At 40.1% G+C, this 14129-nt stretch overlaps 1 protein-coding gene across 1 annotated transcript in view; it reads right to left on the bottom strand.

The window, feature by feature from the left end:
* The window catches only part of SHISA2 (shisa family member 2), a 33443-nt gene extending 20051 nt beyond the window's left edge, over window positions 1-13392 (bottom strand). Inside the window, exon 1 of the mRNA XM_056561780.1 lies at window positions 12587-13392. Coding sequence (XP_056417755.1) covers window positions 12587-12899 — 313 coding nt within the window. The 5' untranslated portion in view covers window positions 12900-13392. The remainder of the gene's footprint in view (window positions 1-12586) is intronic.
* Between the last annotated feature and the right edge of the window lie 737 nt (window positions 13393-14129).

Here is a 14129-nt window from a genome sequence, read left to right as displayed (position 1 = left end):
ATGGACCCCCCATGAAGGAGAACGACGTTCCTAGCCGAGCTCTAACCATACAAGTGACTTGTGTTGTAGGTTTATAACCCAGATTACTATGAATATTTATTCTGTTCCAGGTCGCTCATCCCAGGCAGATTCTTTTCTGTCTTGGACGTTTTCTGAAGAATGTTCTAAGACCGGAATACATTGTGAGATGTTGAAAGTGTTGATCCTACAAAAGTGCTGGGTGTTAGTGTGATGGCTGCTCGGGGATCCCGCATGGGAGTCTGCTCACCGCTCCTGCTGATCTATGTAGGTGTGACAGGCATTCTTTCTGCTGACTACCACATGCTTGGCCGATTTTCGGTAGACGCAGATGTCTTTCCTTTACTTTCTGCACAAAAGGTCCAGGCTGGAAGGCCAGGATTTCATGTCATGTAACTTTTTGGACTTGAGAATGAGATTTAATGTTTTATATATATACATATATATATATATATACATATATATATATATATATATACACATACTGGCAGACATACATTTTGACAGTTTTTCCGTACCAGGGTGCCTCCAGCTGTTGCAAAACTACAACTCCCAGCATGCCCGGAAAGCCAGCGCCTGTCCGGGCATGCTGGGAGTTGTAGTTTTGCAACATCTGGTTGGGAAAATTGCATTAAAGGGGTATTGCAGAATTTACAGGGGCTGTAAAGTTAGTGTAGTTCATAATATAGTGTCTGTACCATTCTCATGTGATCTTTGCCCCGATGTTCATTTTTAACAGCATACAAAATGAGCGTCGTCCCGAGACATTACATCACTAATCAGGTGTTGAAAGGGAGCCTGTCTGTTTCAATGAGTAGAGCGACCGCTGGGTGGGAGAAGAGATCATTCTCCATAAGGCCGCAGTAATTTTTTCCCAGGTGTGTTTCAATGGATGGGGTGACTGATATGTGGGAGGGAGAAAAGTGACCTCACACTTACAAACAGGGGGACCTGGGACTTGTAGTTGGAGGGAGACAACTCCAACAGAAAATAGCCATTTCACAAAAAGAAAGTAGCAGCATTATAGTGGTATCACAATATATGGCGGAACCTCAACTCTCCCCATCAAATGATGTTGGGAGAGAGAAGGATTGGGCATGTTTTAACTGTCTGAACCTTTTCCCCTTGGGAAATAAGTCATTGTCAGGCCGGGTTCACACAGCCAAAAATGTGAGGAATGGCTGCTCAAAAACACTGGCGGACATTCTGCACATTTGAATAATCTGGCAGGCACTAGTACTGCTCGGAAATGCGCTGTCTCATAGAAGGCAACGCCTTTCCGAGCAGAATCCACAGAAAAAATAGACAGGTCTATTTCTGCGGACACTGGAATTGGGAAACATTTGCCATGGACATTCCGCTATGTAACTATAGCCTCAGAGTTGTCTGGGAGCAGCTTACCCCCTCTTTTTACTGAGAGCACACGAACGATCAGCTGAGCCAAGCGTTCATGTGTATAAGGGGATCTGGAGAGGTAATAGTCAGTCGAGTGTATATCCAGTGTACGGCTTTTGTTCTGTTCACATCACATTTAGGTTCTACGACAACCAGGGCAATATCCCAGCGTACACTACTGTACACCAAATGTCGTGTGAACAAACCCTTTTCATTTCTCTAGGGTTTCCCGCTGTCCATTCTGGAAAGATCTGGGATAGTACTCTTAGTGTAGATAACACTTTCACATAGGGGGAGATTTATCAAAACCTGTGCAGAGGAAAACTTGCCCAGTTGCCCATAGCAACCAATCAGATCGCTTCTTTCATTTTTATGAAGGCCTGTGCAAAATGAAAGAAGTGATCTGATTGGTTGCTATGGGCAACTGGGTAAGTTTTCCTCAGCACAGGTTTTGATAAATCTCCCCCATAGTGTATACATAACAATGTGTGTACAGTGGTGGTCGCTCACATAAGAATTAAAGTGTTTGCTACAAAACCCAAGGCTACAATAAGTGTAACTAGTGCACCAATATGATATTGGACTTAAGGGATAAATTATACTCCGGTGGAAAACAATTTTTTTTTTTTTTAAATCAACTGGTGCCAGAAATTTATACAGATCTGTAAATTACTTCTATTTAAAAATCTTAATCCTTCCAGTACTTATCAGCTGCTATATGCTCCAGAGGAATTTGTGTAGTTCTTTCCAGTCTGACCACAGTGCTCTCTGCTGACACTTCTGTCCATGTCAGGAACTGACATAGCAAATCTCTCCTGCTCTGGACAGTTCCTGACACGGACAAAGAGAGCACTGTGGTCAGACTGGAAAAAACTACACAACTTCCTCTGTAGTATACAGCAACTGATAAGTACTGGAAGGATTAAGGTTTTTAAATAGAAGTAATTTACAATTCTGATTAAAAAAAAATAAATGCTGTCCACCGGAGTACCCCTTTAAATGGCATCCTACTGACCTGACCATCTTGATGTTTTCCATACACTGAGGCTGAGTTCACACCACATTTTGGATATATTATAGATTAATGTATGCAGAATAACTTTCCAATAGCATGTTATTAAAAAATATGCTTCTTTCTATTTAATTTTCCACTTTGAAAAAATGACCATTAGGGGTCTCCCTACCAGTCCTTTTTTATAGATTTCAGACTCATGCTGGAGTCCTAAATCTCAGACTGCAGCCGGGACACAGACAAACTCAGCACTGCTCCCTGCCAGGGAGTTTGTCTGTGTCCCGGCTGCAGTCTGAGATTTAGGACTCCAGCATGAGTCTGAAATCTATAAAAAAGGACTGGTAGGGAGACCCCTAGTGGTCATTTTTTCAAAGTGGAAAATCAAATAGAAAGAAGCATATTTTTTAATAACATGGTATTGGAAATTTATTCTGCATACATTAATCTATAATATATCAAAAGTTTTTTTGATGAAAGGTACCCTTTAAAAAAAAAATAAAAGCATACGTTTCAATACGGTTTTTCACCCGGACCAAAAACCGTGGTAGACGGTTTTGGGAACAGGAAAAAAACTGGCAAAACCGTACATGATGCAAAACGGACACAACCGGACACATCTTTTGGCATACGGTTTTCAATGGAGAGTCAATGCATATGGTTTTCAATACGGTTCCGTACGGTTTTCAAATTAAAAACATATACGGGAACTGTATTGCAAAAACGTGGTGTAAACCCAGCCTAACCCAGAGCTGCACTGGCATGTATGTCCCCACTTTTGCTGGGTTGCTGGACGGGACATGTATCTGTATATACCCCTATACTTTTTTGACAAAGACGGGGGGGCTTATTATGTTGTGTTCTGCAGTCCTGGATAATATGTGTATGATCTAATGCAGTGTTTCCCAAACAGGGTGCCTCCAGCTGTTGCAAAACTACAACGCCCAGCATGCCCGGACAGCCAACGGCTGTCCGGGCATGCTGGGAGTTGTAGTTTTGCAACATCTGGTTGGGAAACACTGCAATAAAGGGGTATTGCAGGATTTATAGGGGCTGTAAAGTTAGTGTAGTTCGTAATATCGTGTCTGTACCTGTGTTTGATGGCTGGTCTTGCAATTCTCATGTGATCTTTGCCCCAATGTTCATTTTTAACAGCATACAAAATGAGCGTCGTCCCGAGATATTAAATCACTAATCAGGTGTTGAAAGGGAGCCTGTCTGTTTCAATGAGTAGTGGGAGGAAAGATCATTCTCCACAAGGTCGTAGTGATTTGTCCCAGGTGTGTTTCAATGGATGTGGTGACTGATGTTTGGGAGGGAGAAAGGGGACCTCACACTTACAAACAGGGGGTCCAGGGAGTTGAAGTTTTGCAACATCTGGAGGACCACAGTTTGAGACCACTGATCTAATGGGAGACATCATTTAGCGAGAGGATGACAGCATAAAACACCATACTCATTACTATGATAATCCTCCCGTTTCTCAACATCTACAGCCCCTTCATCACCTTGGAGGGTAGAAGAACGTTCAATTTGCCGGCTGGCAGTATTATAATGCCTGGTAAGACTGTCATAATCCCAGCGATTCATCAAACACATTCCTAAAAATTCCCCGGTTTGTAGCGTTGATTTTTCTAATAAGCTTTTGTAGCGTACAAGATTAAGGGTGCCCATACACATTAGACAGACGTCGTCCGAAAGGCTGTTTATCTATCGGTTTATGGCTCCCGACCACCCAATACACACGCACGCTCAGCGTGGCTGAATGTGATAGTAATTCAAAGAGGAGAGGGGAGTAAGATGCTGCCAGACACCTCTGACAGTGATTTATCTCCCCAAGAGCAAAAGGATCAAATATAAAAATGATAAAGAAATAAATAAATAATTAATTAGTTCACATATAACCGCCCCAATCCTTATTGCCCCTGACATCAGGGGAGAGCTGGGAGGTCCCCATACACATTAGATGGTTGACCGGTCTGGCCAAAATTGGTGGGTTCACAGACCCTTTTTTGATGTTTCTTGTAAGCTTAAAGGGGTACTCTGGAGGGAAAAAAAATTCTTCAAATCAACTGGTGCCGGAAAGTTAAACAGATTTGTAAATTACTTCTATTAAAAAATCTTAATCCTTCCAGTACTTATCAGCTGCTGTATGCTCCACAGGAAGTTGTGTAGTTCTTTTCAGTCTGACCACAGTGCTCTCACCTCTGTCCATGTCAGGAACTGTCCAGAGCAGGAACAAATCCCCATAGCAAACCTTTCCTGCTCTGGACAGTTCCTGACACGGACAGAGGTGTCAGCACTGCCAATTCAGTAATGCCTATTTGGCTAGTCTTAAATAGGATTTCCCATCCATATTTTGGTGTACCTTAGGTAAGTTTTTTGTCAAATGCTAACAGGATCTGTCACCGTATTAGGTTGTTTTTTCCATGGATGTAACTATAGCCACGGCTGCTCCCGAAAGTTGAGGAGGCCCACTTAGGTGCATTAACATTGTAACTATTTGTAGGGAATAACAAGTTGGTGGCTTTTTGTTTTCTAGCACTCCTACTGATATATGGCAGTATTATTTGTCCTTATGATTGTTATTTATTATTGTTAGTGTTATTTATTATTGTTATTTATTATTGTTAGTGTTATTTATTATTGTTATTTATTATTGTTAGTGTTATTTATTATTGTTATTTATTATTGTTATTTATTATTGTTAGTGTTATTTATTATTGTTATTTATTGTTAGTGTTATGTATTATTGTTATTGTTATTTATTATTGTTATATATTATTATGCCACTGTTGTAGTTTCCCCTTATTAGGCTGCGTTCACACGGCCGTCTAGACCCGTCCCGTTCTTCTCCCGTCAAAAATGAAAACAGACTTTCAAAAAAAACAGACAATAACAGAAGCAAATGGATGTTATCCGTTTGTATCCATTATGGTTTAGTTAATAAACAAAAAAATATATCTTTTTTTTTTTGTTCTGAGCATGCTCAGAAGTAAAAACGGATAAAAAAAAACGGATGCAAACGGATGACATTAAAGGCTCATCCGTTTTCCATAGACTTCAATGTTTTAAATTGACTGTATCCGTTTTATTGACGAAAGAAAAATACAGCATGTGCATTTTTTTTCTGCCCTAAAAAAAACCGGAAATGAGCGCAGACGAGTACAAACGTATGTAAACGGATTGTAAAAAAATATCATTGACACGAATGGGAATTTTAAAACAGTTTTTAATCCGTTTACAGTCTGCAAGAACGGAAACAAAACGGTAATAAAAAAACAAAACCGGGGACAGACGGCCGTGTGAACGCACCCTTAGATATTGGAGCCCCATTTCATTTTGCTATGGGGCCCTAGCCAATTAATTATATTTTGAACCTGAAATTTGTATTTAGTAGCACAGTGACAGCTGACTATAGACAGGGTTCTAAAACTGACCCCTTTTAGGCAGGTGTTTCCCAACCAGGGTGCCACCAGCTGTTGCAAAACTACAACTCCCAGCATGCCCGGATAGGTGTTTCCCAACCAGTTTGCCACCAGCTGTTGCAAAACTACAACTCCCAGCATGCCCGGACAGGTGTTTCCCAACCAGCGTGCCGCCAGCTGTTGCAAAACTACAACTCCCAGCATGCCCAGACAGGTGTTTCCCAACCAGGATGCCATCAGCTGTTGCAAAACTACAACTCCCAGCATGCCCTGACAGGTGTTTCCCAACCAGAGTGCCGCCAGTGGTTGCAAAACTACAACTCCCAGCATGCCCGGACAGGTGTTTCCCAACCAGAGTGCCGTCAGTGGTTGCAAAACTACAACTCCCAGCATGCCCGGACAGGTGTTTCCCAACCAGGGTGCCACCAGCTGTTGCAAAACTACAACTCCCAGCATGCCCTGACAGGTGTTTCCCAACGAGAGTGCCGCCAGTGGTTGCAAAACTACAACTCCCAGCATGCCCGGACAGGTGTTTCCCAACCAGAGTGCCGCCAGTGGTTGCAAAACTACAACTCCCAGCATGCCCGGACAGGTGTTTCTCAACCAGGGTGCCACCAGCTGTTGCAAAACTACAACTCCCAGCATGCTGGGAGTTGTAGTTTTGCAACCGCTGGAGGCACCCTGGTTGGGAAAAACGGGCTTAGGCAGTACATTGGAGGTTCAGTCGTGTAAATAGATGGTAACATGGTTGGACACCTGGGCTCTAGAGGAGCGTTTCCGAGCCAGTTCGCCTCCAGCTGTTGCAAAACTACAACTCCCAGCATGCCAAATGTTTTAAAGACATGCTGGGAGTTGTAGCATTGCAACAGCTGGAGGCCCACTGGTTGGGGAACACTGTTCTATAGGAACGTACTGCAAATAAATATCCAAAATAACAGGTCAGTGCGATGACCCCAACATCACTGTTTGACCTCTTGGACTTTGACCCCATTGGGCACAGGGACCAAGTTGAGTGAACAGTGTACAGCGCTACGGAATCTGTGTGCGCTATATACATTTTAAAAAATAATTTTAATGTGGATTTATGACTGTTTAACCCTGAAACATCAAGCTTCCTCACAACTATCTGTTATGGGTGTTATCTAGTGCTTTGCGAGGACCCAGTGAACTCAATGGCGCCTCCGATCAGTTGCGTTATTGATCGTCAGTGCGCACACACATTAGTTGCCAGGTTACCAAAGACTTCTATTCCATAGTAAATACCAGGATTATACCAGTCAGTTACAGGTAAAACTACCTATCAGACTGTGACTCAGTGGGAAAAAGTGCAAAACATCTTCACCCCCTCCCCCTCCATGCCTTAACATTAAAGGGGTACTCCACTGGAAAATATTTTCTTTTAAATCAACTGGCTCCAGAAAGTTAAACAGATATGTAAATGACTTCTATTTAAAAAAAAATCTTAATCCTTCCAGTACTTATCAGCTGCTGTTATGATCCACAGGAAGTTCTTTTCTTTTTGAATTTCCTTTCTCCCTGACCACAGTGCTCTCTGCTGACACCTCTGTCTATTTTAGGAACTGTCCAGAGCAGGATAGGTTTTTTATGGTTATTTGCTCCTACTCTGGACAGTTCCTAAAATGGACAGAGGTGTCAGCAGAGAGCACTGTGGTCAGGGAGAAAGGAAATTCAAAAAGAAAAGAACTTTCTGTGGATCGTAACAGCAGCTGATAAGTACTGGAAGGATTAAGATTTTTTAAATAGAAGTAATTGGCAAATCTGTTTAACTTTCTGGCACCAGTTGATTTACAAGAAAATGTTTTCCACTGGAGTACCCCTTTAAACGTAACATTTGTTCTTCTATGGTGAATCATCACAGGATGTTTTAACCCTGTGGTCTCCAAATTGTGGACCTCTAGATGTTGCAAAACTACAACTCCCAGCATGCCCGGACAGCCAACGGCTGTCCGGGCATGCTGGGAGTTGTAGTTTTGCAACATCTGGAGATCCACAGTTTGGAGACCACTGACCTTATGGGAGACATCATTTAGCGAGAGGAGATCCCCAATGAGGTGAATGAATAAGTATTTCTGCAAAAGAGAAAAAAAGAAGAAAAAAAAATCAGCAGTGGCCCCCAACTAAAATAGTCTTTTTTTATTTATTTATTTATTTTTTATTTAAGTGAAGATAAACCTCTCTCTAAAGACAATTACCCCTGGAGAGATTAATTTTCACAATAATTTACACCCCAAAAAATTACAAAAAAATTTATAATAAAAAAGACCTAAAAAGTAAAATTAAAACCTGACTTTTTGTGATTTCTTTCAGATTTGTTTTGCCCCTGAGCATGTACACTAAGTGGAGTAGAGATAAGTGGCGATGCACTATGGAGTTCAGCTTTCACACCTCCTCATGCTCTGCACCCATTTCAGCCACCCAGTGTACTGTACAGGAGCAGGGACTCCTGTCTTTGACAAGAGTCTCTGCTTCTCTACATACTTGGCAATTGGGGTCACTTCCGATTCGGGATTTATATCCAACAGCTTCGCCGAATCAGATCCAAAACAAATCTCGGAAGATTTGTTGTATTGGCCATACATTTTGCCTGGGGAACTGTAGTTCTGTCTATAGCAATTTAAATGTCCCCCTGACCGTATAATACATAGGTCGGCAGGGTCCACCGCAGCAGATGTTGCTCTTACTTAGTACTTTCTATGATTTCTATAATCCTTACCAGAGAAAATGGACAGGCGTCTTTATGAGACAACCTCTTCATTGGTGTAATTCTTTTTTTTTTTTTTTCATTTTACATTCTCAGAAAAACATTTTTTTTTTTTACATTTCTCAACAATAACAAACTGTAGCAACCCGACCCCCCCCCCCCCAACACCACCACCAACGCTCCCCCTCCCCGTCACACCTAGGGCATTTAGAGTCATTTCTCTTCCCCATTCTAAATAACGACAAGGGGGTATAACATAATCTATGAACTATTTTTTATTTGGGACACCCTATGACTAGCATTTAGGGATGAAGATTTATGGGTGTAATTCTTATAAGAGGACTGACAGTGGAAAAGTGATGTTTTGTAATGCAAAGCATCCAATAAATGCAAATGAGGACTTGGTCTTCTATGGGTTAATGTTTCATGCCATTTGAAGTCAATTCGCAAAGCTAAAGTTATACTAACTCCTATGAGAGATGACCATACAATGCTCCGCACTGGCACCCTACCACCCCACAATGAATGGGCTCATTCGGAAGTAATCTGGGTCGCCCCATGCCAGTGTAGACGCCCAAGTGTTCTGAGCTGAGAACTTCCATTCCGGAAAAAAAAAGTTCCAAAACAACATGCTCCCGACACCTTTCACCAGCAAACAGCTCAGAAACACCATGTGTAACCCCGTCCAAGTCACATCCAGTGACACCGGCAGCTGCCGCAGATACTTTCCTGCAATCCCCAGAAACTATTTCCATCAAATCTCAGTCCCCAAACTTCCTTCCAGCCTCAGTCATCGCCCTCCCCTGCACAGATTATGTATTGATCTTGGAATCCCCCGGAGAAATGCTTTATGTATTAAGAAGTGGAAAAATCTGCCAGTTTTCTCCCATGAAGACACTGACACCTTTGAAATACATTCTGAGCCTGAACTGACTCTTAGCAGTCAAATATTCACACATTACTTTCTACTAGGAATAAGAGAATAATCTACACCCCAAAGTCTGGGCACCTAGATGGGTCACAGCGCGCCCCTGCCCGGGTTCACCCCTAGTTTCCACAACTTCATTTGAAACCAAAAACAATTAATTCATTTCAATCTCAAGAGCCCCAGAAATGGGTGAGTGTCCAATAGTCAGTGTATTTAATGGACCTCAGCAGATCCCGTACTGGACATGACACCACTAAGAGGGAACACACATACAAGTCTAATGAGACTAGAAGAAGACTAGAAGAAGACTAGAAGAAGACTAGAAGAAGACTAGAAGAAGACTAGAAGGACATCTTATTCCTTACTCCAAGAGCTCAGTATGAGACATTATTATGTATTATGTCTAACCCTTTAAATAATCAACTCAGAAATTTGGAAATGAAAAAAGATGATAAATCAATAGATACATGGATAAATGATTGACAGATAGATATAAGAGATAGAAAGATAGATAGATATGAGATAGATAGATATGAGATAGATAGGAGATAGGAGATAGATATTAGATAGATAGATAAATGATAAATATGAGATAGATATGAGATAGATAGAAAGATAGATAGACACATAGATAGATATGAGATAGATAGATATGAGATAGATACATATGGGATAGATACATATGGGATAGATATGAGATAGATATGAGATAGATATTAGATAGATAGATAGATAGATAGATATGAGATAGATACATATGGGATAGATATGAGATAGATATGAGATAGATATTAGATAGATAGATAGATAGATAGATATGAGATAGATAGATAGATATGAGATAGATAGATTGATAGATAGATAGATAGATAGATAGATATGAGATAGATAGATAGATAGATAGATATGAGATAGATAGATAGATATAGATAGATAGATATGAGAGATGGACAAGAGAAGATAACAGATAGCCAGGAAACATAATACCTAGATAGATACAGTATATAGATAGTCAATAGATAAAAAGGAAACAGAATACATAGATAACCACAGTATGTATATAGTTAATAGATAGATGAGATAGATAGATGTGAGATAGATAGATATGAGATAGATAGAAAGATATGATATAGATAGATATTAGATAGATATGAGATAGATAGATAGGAGATAGATAGATAGATAGATAGATATGAGATAGATAGATATGAGATAGATAGATAGATAGATAGATATGAGATAGAGAGATATTAGATAGATATGAGATAGATAGATAGATAGATAGATAGATATGAGATAGATAGATATGAGATAGATAGATAGACAATGTAGATAGATATGAGATAGATAGATAAATATGAGATAGAGAGATAGATAGTATATTTTCACCTGAGCTCCAGTCTATGAAATGTCCTAGGAATATATATAAGGAATGTATTTAAGGAATATATATAAGGAATGTATATAAGGAATGTATATAAGGAATATATATATATATATATATATATATATATATATATATGGAATGTATTTAAGGAATGTATAAAGGAATATATATAAGGAATATAGATAAGGAATGTATATAAGGAATATAGATAAGGAATGTATATAAGGAATATAGATAAGGAATGTATATAAGGAATATATATATAAAGAATGTATATAAGGAATATATATATATATATATATATATATATAAAAGGAATATAGATAAGGAATGTATATAAGGGATATATATATATATATATATATATATATATATGGAATGTATTTAAGGAATGTATAAAGGAATATATATAAGGAATATAGATAAGGAATGTATATAAGGAATATATATAAGGAATGTATATAAGGAATATATATATATATATAAGGAATATAGATAAGGAATGTATATAAGGGATATATATATAAGGAATGTATATAAGGAATATATATAAGGAATATATATATAAGGAATGTATATAAGGAATTTATATAAGGAATATAGATAAGGAATATATATAAGGAATGTATATAAGGAATGTATATAAGGAATATATACAAGTAATATATATAAGGAATGTATATACGGGATATATATAAGGGATATATATAAGGAATGTATATAAGGGATATATATAAGGAATATATATAAGGAATATATATAAGGAATGTATATAAGGGATATATATAAGGAATTATATAAGGGATATATATAAGGGATATATATGAGGGATATATATAAGGAATATATATAAGGAATGTATATAAGGAATATATATAAGGAATGTATATAAGGGATATATATAAGGAATTTATATAAGGGATATATATAAGGGATATATATGAGGGATATATATAAGGAATGTATATAAGGAATATATATAAGGGATATATATAAGGAATATACATAAGGAATATATATAAGGAATGTATATAAGGAATATATATAAGGAATGTATATAAGGAATATATATAAGGAATGTATATAAGGAATATATATAAGGAATGTATATAAGGAATATATATAAGGAATGTATATAAGGAATATATATAAGGAATATATATATGGAATTTATATAAGGAATGTATATAAGGAATGTATATAAGGAATATATATATAAGGAATGTATATAAGGAATATATATAAGGAATGTATATCAGGAATGTATATAAGGAATATATATAAGGAATATATATAAGGAATGTATATAAGGAATATATATAAGGAATGTATATAAGGAATATATATAAGGAATGTATATAAGGAATATATATAAGGAGAGCCTTCCTGCTGCGCTATGGCCTATGTTGGTGTAAATATAACAATGTATTCACTATAGAGTAGATACAAGTCTTCTCCGGGAGTCACATCTATTGCTGTTACATACAGTAAGTGAAGCCTGTGCTCCAGTCCAGTGTTTCCCAACCAGGGTGCCTCCAGCTGCTGCAAAACTACAACTGCCAGCATGCCCGGACAGCCGAAGGCTGTCCGGGCATGCTGGGAGTTGTAGTTTTGCAACAGCTGGAGGCACTATAGTTGGAAAGCACTGCTCCTGTCCGTGCCACCCACTTCACCCCAGAAGCTGGCACTCCACTCCTACCTGCCGCGGAGTCCGGGCTATCCTTATCGGTTCTGCCGTGCTCTGGCGCCCCCTGCTGTCTGTCGTTATTACACAAGCCCTGTTCCAGCCTGGCCTCGGCGCTGTTGCAGCAGTAGCGCAGTACACAGGTCCCGCAGCAGATGGTAGAGTCCTCCCCGTCGAACCTCTCCGGACACTGGAATCCGTCTCTCCACACGTCCTGCGCGTCCGTCCAGCCGTGACAGTACTCCCCAGTGCCCCGGGCCGCTGCCAGCACGGCCAGCAGGAAGGAGGCGGCAGTGAGCAGTGCCAGGGGGGAAGCCTCAGCCCACATGATGGGCACAGTCACCACTTATCTCTCCACACGAGTCCTGGCCCTGGTTCACACGGCGCGGTAGGAAATGAAATCCCGCAGGCAAAGAAAAAAAAGTTCTCCCAACTCTTCGGAGTGATGGCTGTGTCCTCCAGTGACCACCACAGCCTGGCAGGAGCTGCCCAGCCTACCCTGTGCCAACCATGTACCTGCGACTATCCTGCGCTATCGCGACACAGAGACTGGCAGCGACTCAGGGCAAGAAGTGGGCACCCGGCGTCCTACTGCTGCCCAGAGAGGAGAGCTCCGCGCCCCTGCCAGCATCCTCGCCCAGAAAATGCCACCACAATCCCATTCACATTGCTTGGGGAGGAAAGAGAGAGAAAACCCCGGGATGTAGAGGAGAAGGAGGAGAGGGGTGAGCACCGGGCGGCTGCCAGTTGTCAGTGGGCAGTGAGGAGAGGAGGCAGTAGTATCTGAGCCCTGTCCTCCCTCCTCCTCCTCCTCCTCCCCCTCATCCTTCAGCCCGGGCACGCATGAGCATTCCCACCACTGACCTGCAGGGAACATGCTGCTCACATCAGCTGCCAGGGCTCTCTGGAATTTGTAGTTCCACAGCAGCTGTGGAGTCTGGGAAATCACTGGGAACTTCTACTTAAGTTTTAAAGAAGAAATATTGGATATAAACTACATTATCACTTGTTCCTACAAAAATACTACTAATAATAATGCATGAATCTCGTGAATAAATAATAATAATAATAACAAATGTGAATAATAGTGGCAGTAATAATGATTTTAATAATACGTAGAAAGAAGAGAATGTCCAGAGCCAGACTCGTGCAAGGAACTTCTTTATTAGGTTGCCATGGGAAACGACAGGAACTCAAGTAATGCAGACTCGTGCAAGGAACTTCTTTATTAGGTTGCCATGGGAAATGACAGTAACTAAGGTAACTCATTACTTGAGTTCCTGTCGTTTCCCATGGCAACTAATAAAGAAGTTCCTTGTACGAGTCTGGCGCTGGACATTCTCTTCTTCGTATTACTTGAGTTCCTGTTGTTTCCCATGGCAACCTAATAAAGAAGTTCCTTGCACGAGTCTGCATTACTTGAGTTCCTGTCATTTCCCATGGCAACCTAATAAAGAAGTTCCTTGCACGAGTCTACATTACTTGAGTTCCTGTCGTTTCCCTTGGCAACCTAATAAAGAAGTTCCTTGCACGAGTCTACATTACTTGAGTTCCTGTC

The sequence above is a fragment of the Hyla sarda genome, chromosome 2 (assembly GCF_029499605.1).
Source record: "Hyla sarda isolate aHylSar1 chromosome 2, aHylSar1.hap1, whole genome shotgun sequence".
In the NCBI taxonomy this organism is placed as follows: domain Eukaryota; kingdom Metazoa; phylum Chordata; class Amphibia; order Anura; family Hylidae; genus Hyla; species Hyla sarda.
This window is presented reverse-complemented; position numbering and strand designations above follow the sequence as displayed.